At 36.9% G+C, this 16,210-nt stretch overlaps 1 protein-coding gene across 1 annotated transcript; it reads left to right on the top strand.

Annotated features, from left to right (window-relative positions):
• Positions 1–60: 60 nt before the first annotated feature.
• DUS2 (dihydrouridine synthase 2) lies at positions 61–15,318 on the top strand. The gene is made up of 15 exons (XM_036390410.2): positions 61–216; positions 1,112–1,157; positions 1,865–1,956; positions 2,788–2,831; positions 3,505–3,565; positions 4,664–4,711; positions 5,309–5,374; positions 6,977–7,047; positions 7,449–7,535; positions 7,641–7,809; positions 8,768–8,889; positions 11,525–11,668; positions 12,828–12,915; positions 13,532–13,605; positions 14,811–15,318. Exons 1-15 carry the CDS (start codon positions 94–96, stop codon positions 15,046–15,048), a joined length of 1,473 nt encoding a protein of 490 aa, XP_036246303.1. The 5' UTR covers positions 61–93; the 3' UTR covers positions 15,049–15,318.
• Positions 15,319–16,210: the final 892 nt, after the last annotated feature.

The raw sequence follows: 16,210 nt of genomic DNA on the forward strand, positions 1-16,210 counted from the left end.
TCCCGGCAAAGGACGCGCCTGTGTTTGCGGGTGGGAAATGACACTCCGTGGCAGTGCCCCGGGCTCTCTCTTGCAGGTGGTACAGCAGCGGGAATGACGGTGAACACACCGCTGTGCTTCAGGGGAAAGAAGATCCTGGCTCCGATGGTGCGAGTGGGGACGCTGCCAATGCGGCTGCTTGCTCTGGACTATGGTGCCGATATCGTGTACTGTGAGGTATGGAGGAGCAGATGAGGCGGTTTTATCTGACAACATTGTTATTAAGAAAAGTACAAAATGGATTTTTTTCATTTCACTTGTTCTTTTTACACGTAGTTTTCCATTAAAAACGAGGAAAGAAGAATCTCTATGTCTTGAGGCATTTCTCTGAGCCATTCTCAAGTTATGGCACATCCATATTTTGAGGTTGTTCAGTAACTTCAAGTAATTTAGACAAAACATCATAACAATTTCCTCAAGTTGTACTTTTATTTGCATTTGGGGGGATTAGGGTGTTGGGGTTTTTTTTTGTATTTTGTTTCAGTAGAGTCAGAACTTTGAAGGAACTTTGAAGACTGACTTCATGTCTCATCTGGTTAGTTTCACTGTGCCTCCATGTATTTCACTCTTAGCATTGTTCTCCTTGCTTCTTAAACTCTTTTTTTTAAGCTGCCTGAAATTGAGGTGTGGGGTCCTCAGCACAAGAACTACATGGACCTGTTAGAGTGGATCCAGAGAGGCCACAGTGCTGATCAGAGTGCTGGAGCACCTCTCCTACAAACACAGCCTGAGAGAGTTGGGATTGTTCTCTCTGGAGAAGAGAAGGCTCTGAGGAGACCTAGTTGAACCCTTCCAGTACTTAAAGGGGAGCTTTTAAAAAAGAGGGAGATGAACATTTTACAAGGATAGATAGTGATAGGACCAGGGGGAACAGTTCTAAACTAAAGAGAGCAGAGCTTTAGATTAGATATTAGTAAGAAGTTCTTTAACCAGAGGGTGCTGAGGTACTGGGACAGGTTGCTCAGAGAAGCTGATCTTTCTAGTTAGTTAATTAATAAAATGGGCAATTGTTTAGAGCTGACTGGCTGAAACAATTCAACTCACTGAGATTTTTTTTATCCTTTCTACTCAGGAGCTGATTGACATAAAGATGCTGCAGTGTAAGAGGGTTATAAATGGTAAGTATGGCATTTCTTTCGATAATACCTGTAAGAAGTCTCTTTACTAGTTAAGAGAAAGGGTAATTATTTCTCTGAAGCATTTTTCTAGGGATTATAGTGATTTATCAGTACATATAATCTCACTGAATTGTGTCTAGGGACTTACAGTAAGCTTTTGAAGTGCTATCTTAGACCTGTCTGCTGCGCTAGTTTTAAACTTCCAGTTTGTTTGGACTGCAGTAGAGACAGTTTCCATCAGTTTTTATGTGGCTTTTTAAATGTTAGCTGTTTGTGACATGATAACATACACACCTTTTAGTCTACTGCAACAAGAAAGCAACACACACAAATATCACTGTTTATCATTCATTTATTAACTTGAAGTCCATGGGCTGGACTTGGAATAATATGATTGTCACTTCAACTTCTTAAAAAGGTATCTTTGAGACCTGGCCCTGTCTGAGTGGCATAGAAACAGTTGTTTGCAGTGTCCCTGCTGGGAAACAGAAATTTACTACAAATCTCCTCTCTCCTCCTGCCCCTTCCCAAAAATAATACTGTTCATTCTGGCTGAGTCGTCACTGGGCTTTGATACTTCTCAAAGAACATCAAATTACTTTGATGGCATTTCATTTATATACAAATGACGTGTTCATGTGACTTTTTTTAGTTTTTGCATTTGTACAGAATTTTTGCCTGTTTTATCTGTTTCTCATTTCATACAGAAGTACTTGAAACAGTGGACTTTGTTGCACCTAATGACAGAGTTGTTTTCAGAACTTGTGAAAGGGAGAGAGAACGTGTTGTCTTCCAAATGGTAAGAAACCAGATGCTCTTCTAAGAACATAGTTAAGTGAGGTGGTTTCACACCAAAGGTGTTGCAGAATTTTTGAGCTGTTACTACAAAACAAGATTCTGCATTATAAGTTCTCCTAAGAGGTGATTGAGATAACCTCTGTGCTCTCCAGCAGCTTGGTTTTGTCAGAGGTATCTTAGATATTTCTTATGGATGTGGATATAAATTGTGCTGATGACTGATCACACACTGAAGTTTTGCACTGTCCTGTGAACAGTCTCACTGGAAAGACTGAAAGAGGCAACATTGTTTAGTATAGATAAGAGAGGATTCATGATTGCATTGGCTTTGCACAAATAGGTTAAAGATTCTCTCTGCTGAAGAGAAAATGACAGTAATTTGCTCTTAGAGACCACTCTGTGGAGGACAAGAGATGATGGGCTTGGAGGGAGGGGGAAGCATGAGTGGACTGCATTAGACACTGAAAAGACCTTTTTCAGTGGTAATGTAGCCCTCAAATAAGTTGCTTGTAGAATTGTTATTAATGGAACTTTTTATGAACGTTAAAATAGATATCTGTTGCTGAGGGGCTAAGAACATTTGATATTGCTGTAGGTGAAGAGGGCAGACAGAGCTCTTTGGATCCTTTTTTGTATCACCTTTTATCATCCAGTGGCTGACTCCACTATGTGCTGTAGGTAAATGTTTGAAGTATCCAGGGTGCCTCTGAGTGGGTTTCTGTCTGTACTAAATGTTCAGAACAAATACAGTTGTACACATGTGCAAGTAAGCACCTTGGTTTTTAATTAATTTGATGATATTTTGTAATTTTAAATCTTCTTTTACCAACAGGGTTCAGCAGATGCTGAAAGAGCCCTGGCAGTAGCTAAACTTGTGTAAGTCATCTTCTCTCAGCCCCTTCCCACCTTGGGTTTGCCTGGGATTTTTTGTACAGAGGAATTATTGTAGAAGACAGTTTTTTACAATTGAGAGCATCAAGGTAGCTCTTGATAGAACCAGGAAAAGTTCAGCTGCTTAAATTCTGTGCTGGGATGACTTCTTGCTAGTGCAAGTGTGTCCTTGATCTCTCCAGTATGAATTTCCCTGGGTATTGCACAGCTGCAAGACCAATATACCTGAAAAAGTCCCTTACTGTTTGTGGTTTAAAGCCTCCAGTAATGTGTTGTGCAGAAACCACAAGTGGCTCTTAAAAAGGTGGTTTTAAGTCTCCATTTAAATAGATGGAAGTTTCAATAGGACTTACTGTAGTGATGAATTTAGTGGTGGATATACTTCATATAGGATTAAGTATATAGAAAGTATTTAAGATCAGTATCTGCAGCTTCTGCACAGCACTGATTATTGAAACCTGAGAACAGTCTGATCTTCAGACCATCATTAAGATTTATATATTTAACTTAAATAAGTGAGAAGCTAAAAATTCAGAAGTTCAAGTTTATCTTAAGTTCTCATTTAAGCCTTTATGATGGTGGAACAAATTACCTGGCAAGATATCTGATTCTTGTTCTAATATGCTAAAAAATATTTTGATTTTTCCTTCTCTTTCAGAGAGAGTGATGTGGCTGGTATTGATATCAACATGGGATGCCCAAAAGAATATTCTACTAAGGCAAGTGGATTTTGATTACTCTTAAATGAGCCTTTTCTGTCTTGGAGGTATGGAGAGTGGAATACATGGTCTGGTTTTCAAATTCAAGCGGTAAAATTTTGATGCAGAGAAAAATGAAATGTAATTGTTTGTAGTAAACAGAACACTCTAGAAGGTGTCATGGCCCTAATACAGTAAAATAACATAGGATGTTAGAAAATTAAATTCTTAAAGGGTAGATAAAATGAAGTATTTAGGATTTTTTAATATTTTTCTGAAGTCATTAATATGTCAGATGAGTGAAATCTGCCTAGCCTTAATAAAAACTGAAATCACAGTTTGTCATCTGAGCAAATGACTGGCAAAATACAGTCACAGCTTAGTAATGCTGAATTCAATTCTTTGTCAGTTTTAAATGGGAGTACAATGGATCACTTAAAACCTGGTTGGTTTGTTTGTTTTGTAATAAAGCACATGCTGTTCTAAATTAGTCCTGTATCTGTGACTAGAGCAGAGCAGTCAGACTGGTTGTTAGGACTGTTAAGCCACTTGGTGCAGAGATAAAGGATCAATGAATTGAACCATGGCACTCCATTTTCTTGTCAAATGCTCCAGAGAGTTGTAATTAAGCACAAAACACCAAAATATCCATCTTGTACTAGGGTGAAAGATCAGGAGTATAACTGCTGGTGAGTGGTTATTCTCCAACAATAGTTCTGGATCAAAAAAATTTGTACAAAACAGTTGTTGGCCTCTGCATCTATGTATGCAGATGAAACAGTGTGGGAAGAACAACTAAAATATTAACTTGTTCTTAATTATGTTATGGATGAAAAATGGGAAAATGGATGATTATGTTTGCTAAAAATAGCTTTCTGAAATCCTGTCTGCTCCCTAAAGTGATGAGAGCAAGGTGATCCCTAAATTACTGCTCAATTATTCTGATACAGGTCTAAGAAATCTAGCACCAAGGTGTTCAGTAATGCTTCTGTATTTTAAATTTTGCCATTTTTTCCTTAATATGATATTGTGCTTTTGCTGTTGTCTGCTATTAGGCAAAACAATTGAGTTGAAAAATGTGTTTGCCTAGTGGGTAACAGTTTCTCTCTGTTTTCCCAGGGAGGGATGGGAGCAGCACTGCTGTCTGATCCTGACAAAATAGAGTCTGTAAGTATCACCTGGTGGGGTTGGAGCTGCCTTGGGAGGAATTGTGCACTGTGCTCTACTGGCAGCAGGAGTGAGTTGCATAGAGAACAAACTTGTGATTGCTTGAGTGGAATACTCAGTTTAGTACACTGGAGTTAAGGTTATAGATAAATATTCCTGATTTAGTTCTTGCCATTATCTGGACTATAAAACTGCTACTTTGGGGCTTTTTTTCAGTTTAAAAACTTTCAGTGTAGTGGAGTATTTGTGAGTTTTATGTGTCTATGCATGTTTTTTGAAATCAGAGTTCACTGGTCATGCCATATTAAAAGCATTGCTGAAACTCCAGCAGCAGTTAATTGCTCTCTAAAAATCCAGTTCAAATCAACAAAGAAGTGGCAGTAAAAATGTCTTAGACTATAAGTAGTCTTGTGTATCTACTAGATAAAATTGTATATTCAGTTACAGATGGTATATGTCTGTCTAGCATGTAAGATTCTTTATAGAGGAATAGTAAACAATGTTACATTATTCTAATTTCTTTTCAAGAGAGAAAGGAGGAGAGTTTTAGTAATGCCACTGTTGTGATCAGATTTTTGTCTTCTCTTTTTTTTTCAGATATTGACCACCCTTGTTAAAGGAATTTGTAAACCAGTAACCTGCAAAATCCGCATTTTGCCCTCAGTAAGAGCATGAATTGTTGTGCTGAACTGTTCAGCTGTTACTGCTCTGATTTGCTATCAGTTAGAATATATTGTGTTCTAGTATGTTTCATTGTATGCCTGTTGCTGTGAAATAGCACTTGGAACTCACAATTTCTGTTTGGGATGCTGTCCCAGCCTAAATCTGACCTGCAGGTGCACAGAGACTCTGACTGTGGGCTTGTCAGTGTCTATGATAGGCAAGGGCACAGAGGCTTTTCGCCTCTAAATTTCTCAACTGAGTAATTTTTTATGTCATAGAGGTACAAAAGGGTGTAGGACAGCACCCTCAAGCAGCCACTAGATGCTGTTAGTTCCTATTTTTCACGTGGGGTAGCAATAGATAATTGTTTTCTGTTCTTTCAGACTAATTTTTCTTCCATACTGTTTTCTTGTTCTTGCAGTTAGAACAGCCAGTGAAGTTATGGGGTCTGTCTTTTTCAGGATCTTTTTCCAGACTTTTTTTACAGCTGATGTAGCTTCCTTAGTGCTTTTTTTTTTCTTTTTTTAAGATAAATTCTCTACATATTTTTAAACCTCCAAAAGATTATGTACCTTCTCTTTTAAGGACTGATTATTTAGCAATTGGGTATTTAATTACTTCCTAGATGCTATGATTGCATATGACCTAAACAGATATTTCAGTAGATGGATGAACTGTACCTGAGCCAGTTTTGTTCAGATGTCATTTATGTTTTGGGATAAACAAATGAAGCTTGTGTGAAAAGAATCAGTAACCCGGTCTCAGATCATTTTGGTTCTGAAGTATTAAATTAGAGAACTGGCACCTTTATCCTAGAGCCTTCTCCTTTTTGTTTCAAGCTAATTTTGGATAATGTCATCCATCAGAACAGCAGGTGAGCTTCTGTCTCTGCATCCCTGCCAGCTGGGACATGTTGCAGTTTTCAGACTGAATCTGATCTGTTTGGGATGAGCCACAGATATTCCTTCAGCTTTTGAAAAGAAAATTTGCCTTTTTTTCATTCTCCCTTTCCCTAAAGATGCATAAGATGGGCTAGTGCAGCAGTGTGTCAATTTTATTTCTGCTTTTTAAGAGCATTTACCTATTTGAAGATACACTGGGCATGTAAGCATATCCTTAGAATTTTTTAGATGCTGGTTAACATTTTTAAGGCACATCTGAGAGGAATATTTATAGTTGTGTGATTGCATGTTAGGTTGATTTCAGAAGGCATCCTCTTTCTGAAAAGTATTTTAATTACAATTTACAGAGTAGTCATTAGAGAGGACTTGCTAATCAAATGTTCCAGTCATTTTCAATTGACAGTCTGAAAACCTTTGGAAAATATTCTCCTGCTACAGAGTATTATGTTACCTGGTTTGAGAAGGTTTGTAATCTGTAGGTTCAAGGAAGCATTGAAAATGGATTCTTTTTTTCTGCCATAGCATGTAGTTCTTTAATTGAAGTATATATTAAATGGTTGTACATGTTATGTTATTGATGAAAGGCAGGAATCACATCCCTCTTGAGAAAAGAAAACTTCCAGCATTTGTTTGTACAATGGTCACTCAGTGATTCCTTTTGCATTGAATTAAAATCATGTCAGACTGTCTTATCCCTCAGGTGGAGGATACTGTGAATCTGGTGAAGAGGATAGAGAAAACTGGCATTGCTGCTATTGCAGTCCATGGAAGGTAAATTGATTTTAGGCAAGAAAGACTTAGATTTTTTTTTAGTTTGTTGATGACTGTACCACAGTATGATATGACTGATATGAGTATCCTCTATACACTAAATGTAATACGTGGTTCTGATTTCAACTGTTAACTGAATTGGTGTTCTAGGAAATCAAGTCAGTAATTAGGGAATTAAACTGCTTTCTGCTCTTTTCCTAAATATTTTTTCTCAAAGACCAAATAAAATTAAGATTATCTTGCATACTTTGTATCTAAAATATCAAATATATAAAATAAATAAGCTGAAACAAATATATCCTAATAATCCTTGTGTCATGTCTGCTGTGGTTTAGAGATCTATAAATTCCACAGGAAATCTTTGGTCTTGTGTTGTTTTTGGTTTTTTTTTTGTTGGAAAGGAAGAAGGAGGAGAGGCCTCAGCACCCTGTCCACTGTGATGTGATCAAGGCCATATCTGAAGCTGTCTCCATTCCAGTAATAGCAAAGTAAGTTGGACTAATTAACTCATTCTGGTCAGATGCCTGTACTTAAGATTTCCAAGTGCAGGCAAAAGAGGCATGGTTAATTATATTAGTGTTGTTAATTTTTAGTGGAGGATCTCATGACTTCATTAAGGAATATGCAGACATTGAGACCTTCCAGAAAGCAACAGCTGCCTCATCAGTCATGATTGCTCGTGCTGCCATGTGGAACCCCTCTGTCTTCAGAAAAGAGGGATTTTGCCCCTTGAAGGATGTCATGCAAGATTACATCAAATATGTATGTTTTTATGAAGATCTTACTTGTAAGATCATTGTTTAGAATTGTTAATCCAAATTTTACTGCAGTATCTTAACTCCTCTTAATTTCAAAGATTTTGTTCTGGGGATATTTTAACATAGTGCATGTTACATGATCCTTGCAAATCAATCCCTGCTTCCTCTGTTTGATTTTGTTTAGAAATCTGTATGCAGAAAACATCCTTTTTAGCCCTTGTTTCCTGGGAACATTTATGAGGCTTACCAGGCTATCTAAAAATGTAAAGAAATCTAAAAATACGTAGTCCAACCCTCTCGAAGTCACAGTTGTACAAACTGAGCAGATTATTGTATACAGTATACAATATTGAATTGACAACATTGAACAGAAAGGTGAAAGAGTATTAAAGAATCAGTTGTTCCTAGATTCACTTTTAGAAATTAATTACTTTTCACAAATATGGTCAAGAAATATTCACAGTAGGAAAGCAAAGGGGATCATTTGCCAATAAAGTAATTTTACTTTATTGGCAAATTACTGTATTGTAGTACTGTAGTTCCATTTGCCAAGTCACCTAATGTATAAAGTTTTATCCATTATTCAAAAGAAAAAATTTTAATGATGTCATAGGAAATCAGTCAGAAATCTGAAGTTTGATCGTGTCATCAATTCAAATTCCTTTTTTTAATTTGAGCTTGCTATTAACGAGTTACTAAAATATCAGTGCATTGCTAGTCAATGATGTAAACAGGTCAACTCTTTCTTCAGAAGTGTATGAGTCAGTTGAACTTTAGGTGGTGAAGTCGTGCCAAAATAATCAGATTATAGTCACGTTCATGGGAAGTTGAATATGTTACTGAGGAAACTGCACTGTGGCTTGCCTTTCAAAAATGATTGGGGAAGTCATCAAGACACCATGTGCAGTATAGAAGATAAATTTGTTTGGTGTGGTTTTGAACTCTTTGCCTCTTTCCATCAGGCAGTGAGATATGACAATCACTACACCAACACTAAATACTGCTTGTGTCAGATGTTGAGAGAACAGTTGGAAACTACTCAGGGTAAGAAGCTGCACGCTGCACAGTCCACACAGGAGATCTGGTAAGCATGGACTTCAGAAAAAGAGTTGTCTTCTGTCAAACTTGCACACCACTTCTCTGTCTAGCACTGCCTGGCATTTCACACTGTCAGGAGAAGTTACAAAAACCCCCAAAATAACCCCCAAAAATCCAGATGGGAGATGTGAAATACCAGAGTAAACTTTTTCAGGTTTCCTCCATGCTCAGATGTTAAATCTTTAACCCTAAAACTCTCAATATTCAGCACACTCATTTGAGTGGTGCTTCACTGAGTGACAAGCACTTATCCAGTATTTGCATGAAGTGATTAAGAAAAATTTCAGCTTGTCTGACATTTTGTGGAACTTGTCTTCTTCCAAGGATTTGATTTAGCTTTCCCACTTGCATGTGAGGTTTGTAATGTTACTGGAATATTTGTAACATGTTTGTTTTAAAATGAACACTTAGAAACACAGAAACATGCATCAGGGTTGTCATCAGGGTTGTCTGGTACTTAATTGTAATTTTTTGTGCTGCCTTTTATTCCTGGAGCACCTTAAGGAATAATGGCAATCTTTTTGAGGACATATAGTAGCTTTAAAGAATCTTATCATCCTGCATATCTGAAACAGACTGGATGAAATTTCTCAGTGAGAGAGACAGAAATGAAAGAACAAAAATTTTGAGAGAAACCATAAAATAGGCAGATGAATAAAGAATTAGCACTGAATTAGGAGAATTCAGGTTTGGACACATTTCAAATGGAACAAAAAGCTCTGAGCTTGCATGTGTCATATTCACGTTGTGTGTTATAATTATCTTCCTGATAGAAGGGAGGGGAGGAGTCTCCTTGTTTTATAAAATGAACAGTCTGAAACTGTTTGATATCTAATGTGTATGAAAATGAATAGCAATGTTGAAAGCTTGAAATATTTTGAAAAAGAATGTATTGGTGTCTAGCAAACCCTACTCAGCATTCTGTTAACGTTCAAAATGAATGGAAATGCCTGCAATCCTTTTGCCATTTTATTGCCTTTTACCAATTTTGGCTTTCTAGAAATAATTCTGTCCATGATTATTACATTACAGTTCAATGAAGGGAATTTGTATTGCATATATAAAGGGAGCTAGACTTCATTATTCTTCATGGAGCAGTGGAATCCATGAACAATATTTAAACTTTGCAAGTTACTTTTCACTTGGGCAACTTAAAGGATTTAACTTGTTTTAGTATGCTAACAGACTATCTATTTTGATTATAGATTTTGAGTTTAGGAAAAAAGATAAAGTATAGATTAGAACTCAAATCTTTTGCAACTTCAGTAAAGTCTTAGCCCAGAGGGTGGTGGTGTTTTCTGCTGCATGAATAGCAATGCAGAGCATGTGAAATAAATACTGTAAGTAACAGTTTTACACAGGTAATTAGAGGTGACACAGTTCATAAGCACTGGATAGAGATCTAGTATAAAATTATGGGGTTTATGTGCTATGCCTAACAATTCTTTAGGGGCTTCCAAAATCAAACTCTCTGGTTTTGTACATGTGATGCAATACCAACTACAAAATGGGCTAAAGCAATGTGTGTGCAGGAGAGGGGGACAGAGAGAGCCATTTGGAAATTTATGAAACTATTTTCTGCCAGCAAACTTGGTCTTTTAACCCCTGTTCTGAACAACCCTGTTCCATGTCCAGATAACTGAGGAACATTCAGTTTTTAAAATGCACCAGTTTATCTTCAGACAATTATAGTGCATAATTCTGCTGTCTCCTGGTGGTGAGGATGGGTTACAGCCATTTGAGCTTTAACCTCAGTGCTGAATGCAAGAGAACAGCCTGCTGCTCTTCCCACAAAACATTTGCATAGCAGTATGTAATAAATTGCCTTCCCTTAGAAGCACATAAGTTATTATTTTTCAGCTTCATTGCTTTTTTGCTTGGAGCATTGGAGATGGCTTTGTGGGCAGAATCCATTTTGTCATTGAGCAGTCCTGTATCAACCAGCATCTTCATAACCAAAAGTAAAAGTTTTTTTTATGCTGCAGGTTTTATTGCCCTTATCATCTGCAGAAAATCAATAGTCTCAGTTTTTCAAAGTAGATCCAGCCTGCCATGAGTTTGAAATTTGAACGGGTTTGAGGCTTTTGCCTTTGACTACAATCCTGGTTGCTGCTTCTCTTTATTTGGGCTTGTGAATAATACTCTGAAGTCAGAAAATCTGAGATTTTGAGGGGTTTGGATGCTATAGTGTTTATTGCTTATAGTATTTTTAATCACTATAATTAGAAGAAGATTCTTTTTCTTACTTTTTTCTTGTGTTGCCCTTGTGGAGCTGATGCACCAGGAGTCACACTGAGATGTTTGTTTGCTGATTCATCCAACTGCAAGTTATTAAATGAACTCATAACTTGAACATTGCAGGACCTGTATTTCTGACTGATTCTGCCTGCACTTCCAGGCTACAAATTGCATATGTAGTGCTGGAAATTAGAACATCCTTTTCCTACTTGTAGCTCAATGTAATGTCACTGTGCAGAATACAGCCACACTTCCACTTCTTTCTCTGTCCTCTTTAACATATACTGTAAACACAATTGATTTCTACATTTTCTTTCTCTGTCATAATGTGATTCAAAAATGTATAAACTGATCTCTAATATAAAGGAATTCTGTTTGAATAGTGAAGCCTTTGAAATGGGTGACTTCTATGAAGAAACCACAGCTATTTTTGAAGCAAAGAAAACATCTGTAGAAACCAAGGTGCAAGATGAAGATGACCAAACAGAGGATCCAGATGTAATAAAAATGGCTGTTAGATTTGACAAGTAAGTATGCAAATCAAGTTTTTCACTCTCTTGCATCTCTGAATAATAACTGTGGGGCTGACAGTGTCTTAAGAGTTTTTTGAAAATGATGATTTGCAAAACAGCACTTACTGGGTGAATTCCTATGAAGCAGTAAGTGAACATCATTCATAATCACCACTTTTCTTGTGCCATTTGGGTGTTGTAGGATGTTCTTTAGTTCCAGGCTTCCCGAGACTGCTTAATTCTCTCACTTAACTTGTTGAAAGTGCTGAGTGCTCTAAAAGAAAATTAAAAAAATAACATCTCCATGTAGAAAAGTATATTACAAATATAGAGTTCAGTTATTTTTCGTGAAACTTGTCTAAAACATAATTTTTCTATTAAAAATACTGCAAAAATTTCTTAATACTCTTCTTAGCAGAGAACACGCTCATCTGAAGTCTTCTAAATGTGTTCCACTCATAAGTTATTTCTTGAAAAATTAATTCATGGAGTTGAATTCTATTTTATATAATTTTTAACTATAATCTCTGAAGCCTGTAGAATTGCTGTTACTTTCCATGTTAAACTCATGTTTGCTGATTTTGCTAATAGGCCTATCAAACAGCTCAAGAAGAGTGTGATATGTAAAATCCTCCACAAATGCAGTCATAATGCTTTAATATTTAGAGGATATATTACCTGACTCCTTGAGAACTGAATACAGATTTTTTTACATGTTTTTTTCTGCCATGTGTGAGGGTCTGTAATTCTTTGTCAATAACAGAATAAATTCCTATGTTTTCTATGCTTTTTTCATTTGATTTCTGCTTCATAACAGAAGCAGCTTCTCCTTTTTTCTACTAGTGTTTACTTGGTGATTATAATAAGCAGTAGCAAACTGTACCTTTCATCTCTATCACATATTTAGTTAGAATCTCCTTTCTGCTAAGTATGTCTTTTCTAGCTATATTACTACAGGACGTAAATATTCAGGAAAACTTTGGATTTTATTTTAGATGTTTTGTCACACCTATTACTTGAGTTATCTAATGAAGAAGAAGAAGAAGCATCTTCTTCATAATTTGAGCTGTAAAATTACACTTCAAATAACTGGTAGAAGTAATACAAAAAGCATCACTGTCTTTTTAAAATAGAACTTTGTGCACAGTTGTTGACAACAAATTTTTCTGTCTAGGCGAGAATATCCACCACAGATCACTCCAAAAATGTATCTTCTGGAATGGTGTAGGAAAGAAAAGCATCCTCAGCCTGTTTATGAAACTGTGAGTCAATGAAACACTCTTTCAAACCTCTCCCTCTGCCTAAATATGAAATTAAGTATTTTAGGACTCAAGGCAGTGAGAAATTCTGCTTCAGCTTTCTGGTGTAGCTCTTTCAGAAAGCAGCTGCAGAAATGATAATGGCTTATTTTATTAGAAAATAAAAAATTCAAAGTCAGGCCTTCAGTCTGCTTTTGATTGATTTTTGAAAGAAGTTACTGTAACTTTCTGGTCATTACATAGGAGCCCATGACTGACTTTCTTCTACTAGTTTTGTGAGGTAAAGAATTAGGTCTTGGAATGTTTTCTCTGTTGTTGCACACTGTTACAGATAGGAGCTGTATGGGACAGGAGCACCTGTTTGGTTACATGGGAACATTATTTGATTACTTTTTATTTTTGTAAAGCAAAAATATCTATAACTTGGACAATTTCTTGATTTTTTAATGTTGTATATGTATGGTGAAATTTGTGGTGTGAATTAGAGTAATTTTAAAGTTATGTTACTTGTTATCCTTGTCTTTATAAATATGAAGGAATGTTGATGATGTTGTTTCTTCTGTAAATTACATGACTGGTTTTTGACAACCCCTTTCCTTTTACTTCTTTTTTTCTACAGGTTCAAAGACCATTGGATAGGTTATTCTGTTCAGTAGTGACAGTAGCTGAGCAAAAATACCGATCAACTCTGTGGTAAGCCATCCTTAATGGGTTTTTCAGCTGGATTTTTGTTTCTGAAATGTTGCTTATAAACTTGCATTAAAGGATATTTCAGTTTATTCCAGTTGGCTTTGATAAAGGTCCACTAAAAGCTACCTCCTAAAGCTACTTCTAGGAGGGAAAAAGGAATAAGAACTTCTGAGAATTTAATGTGACAAGAGGAAGTAAGCACTGGCGTAATCAAGTAAAGTTAACAGATTTTAATCCACTTTGTGTTAGTCCACAAGTTGTATTGGAAGGGGAGCAAATAGGTGACCCAGTTCCATTCTGTCTGTGATGAGTGCAGAAGGAAGCCAAGGGAGGCAGAGGGGAATGTTGGAGCAGGTTATGTCTTCAGCCACTGCAGCAGATCCATTCCAATAAGAAGTCAGGACTAAGTGTCCGTATTCAGTGAAGCAGAGGACGGTGCACTGAGTTCTTGGAGATCACAGTTAATTAGCAGCTCCATCCAGGCCTGCTCTAAAGTGTATTGATGGTATTTTATATAATCATCTATTAATACCAGAGTTGATTTGAGGCATTTGCACTTAAGGTGATCTTGATTTAACTGCAAAGCTGGAGCTCAGCATTGAACATTTTAAACAGGACAAGCACACACAACTGCTTTGCAGCCTTCCTGTTCAGAGACTTTAGGAAGTTATGCTTAGCTGATACGAAATTTTGAGAAGAAAATGTTTTCAAATACTGACTTCCACAAATGTGTGATGGGCAGTCTTTCTCAGAAGTGACAGAATTTTTATTATTACGGAACAGTTCCTGCTTTTGTCAGCATCAATGAACTTGTACAGCTGGCAGAGAATGTACTTACGCCTGAGCCTCTTTCAAGAAAAGTGATCCTTCATAACTCAGTTTTGTTTAGTGATCAGATTGGTAAAAGCCTCCTTTCTGTGGGGCAAACACACATTGGCTGTGTACCTGTGACATGGAGAGTGTTCAAGAGTCAAGCCCTGATAGAGACAGATTTTCTAGGAATATTGCATCAGGAGTGATGCATCAACGCTTGACACCTAGCAAGATTGAAATAATTTCTGGAACTGACCTGGTTTGTTTTTCTGCTGTGAGATGACTACAAATGCTGTTTGTTTCATGATGTTGCATCAGAGACAGGAAATTGTCTCTTGGCAGTGTAGAGACCTCAGTTTCTACTTTCACGTGTGCTCTGTGTGCTTGCTCTTCAGGGACAAGTCCAAGAAACTGGCAGAACAGGCTGCAGCTATTGTCTGTCTGAGAGCATTGGGTGTCCCAGAGGGAAAGCTCTGTGAGGGAGAAAATCACCTGATTAACAAACGCAAGAGGGGGGACCAGGAGCCCTTGATTAGCAGAGACCATGGAGAGGACCTTGCTGAGCCTTCCCATAAAAAAGCCAATTTTATTGAAGAAACTTCTGACATGAATGTGCCGAAGATGCCACGATAGCATGGAATTAATGGAAATTAGAGGTTTCATGCCTATGCAGCTACAAATGAGCTCCTGTTTGTATATCTTGCTGTTCACATTTCATTTGGATTCTCTCAGAGACAGATAAATTTCCCAGTTGTAAAAAAAGCCACTGAGATGTTTACTGTTCACCACTCACTGTCCCTATGGTGCCTTTCAGATGATAATTAGGAACTTGGTTTTAAACAACATGGAGAAGGTAATCCCAGTAATAAAACTTTTTTAAAATATCAGGTATTTTCAAAGCAACTTTGTCATTGGTTTCATTACTTGTTTTTTTATTTTTAATAAGTCTACAGTGTGCAGGTAAGAGATGTATTGATACATCATCCACAAACAGAGGAATCTAACTGTGTATTGGAACTGTGTAGTTAATCAGAAAAATCAATGTAGGAAAATAATTAGTAGCAAAGTAGACATGTTTGTGTCAATTGAGTTTTATGCATGTTTTGCAAGCTTTGTTTACACCCCTCATGTATCAAGAAAAAGTTTTTTTGTGGAAAGAAGGACTTAAAAATTGTAAGACAAGCATTAAAATAACATTCTTCTGTGATAACTTCTACTACATTTTACCTTCAGAAATAGGCAGTAGAATGAATTGTCCTTTTCTGGTCTTAGGTGTTAACAATTGTGTCTTTCCAGTAAGGAACTGGAGCCAAGCCTGGTAGCACTGACTTTGTTGAATGAAGGTCCTTTTTGTCTTTTAAACTTGAAAATCCTCGTAAATGTCTACAAGTAGATTACTTGCAGTAATGGCCATCCAAATATGGCCTTCTATGTTCTTGAAATGTGACCTTGTTTGTCTCAGCAATCAGCTGTTGGAGATACAGGGGTCTTGGTCAAAGTAAACTGTAAGTAAATGCTGTGTGCCAGGAGAGGATACAGACCCTGTCTAATTCATGACAACTCATCTGAGCTTGTCTGATTCAAATTAGAGTTCTGAATCTTCAAAAGAATGACAAAAGAATTCAGAGAGATCTGTTATTAACAGTTTATTGAAACAGTGGCTTAGTTTCCCTCAACAGTGTGGGGGATCTTGAGTTCATCAGCTCTGGTCTGAAAACAAAATTATGGGGATGTATCATGCCATGATCTCTAAAGTACTTTGTATAAAGAATGTACAAGATATAATTCATTTGGC

This window comes from Molothrus ater, chromosome 12 (genome assembly GCF_012460135.2).
Source record: "Molothrus ater isolate BHLD 08-10-18 breed brown headed cowbird chromosome 12, BPBGC_Mater_1.1, whole genome shotgun sequence".
Classification (NCBI taxonomy): domain Eukaryota; kingdom Metazoa; phylum Chordata; class Aves; order Passeriformes; family Icteridae; genus Molothrus; species Molothrus ater.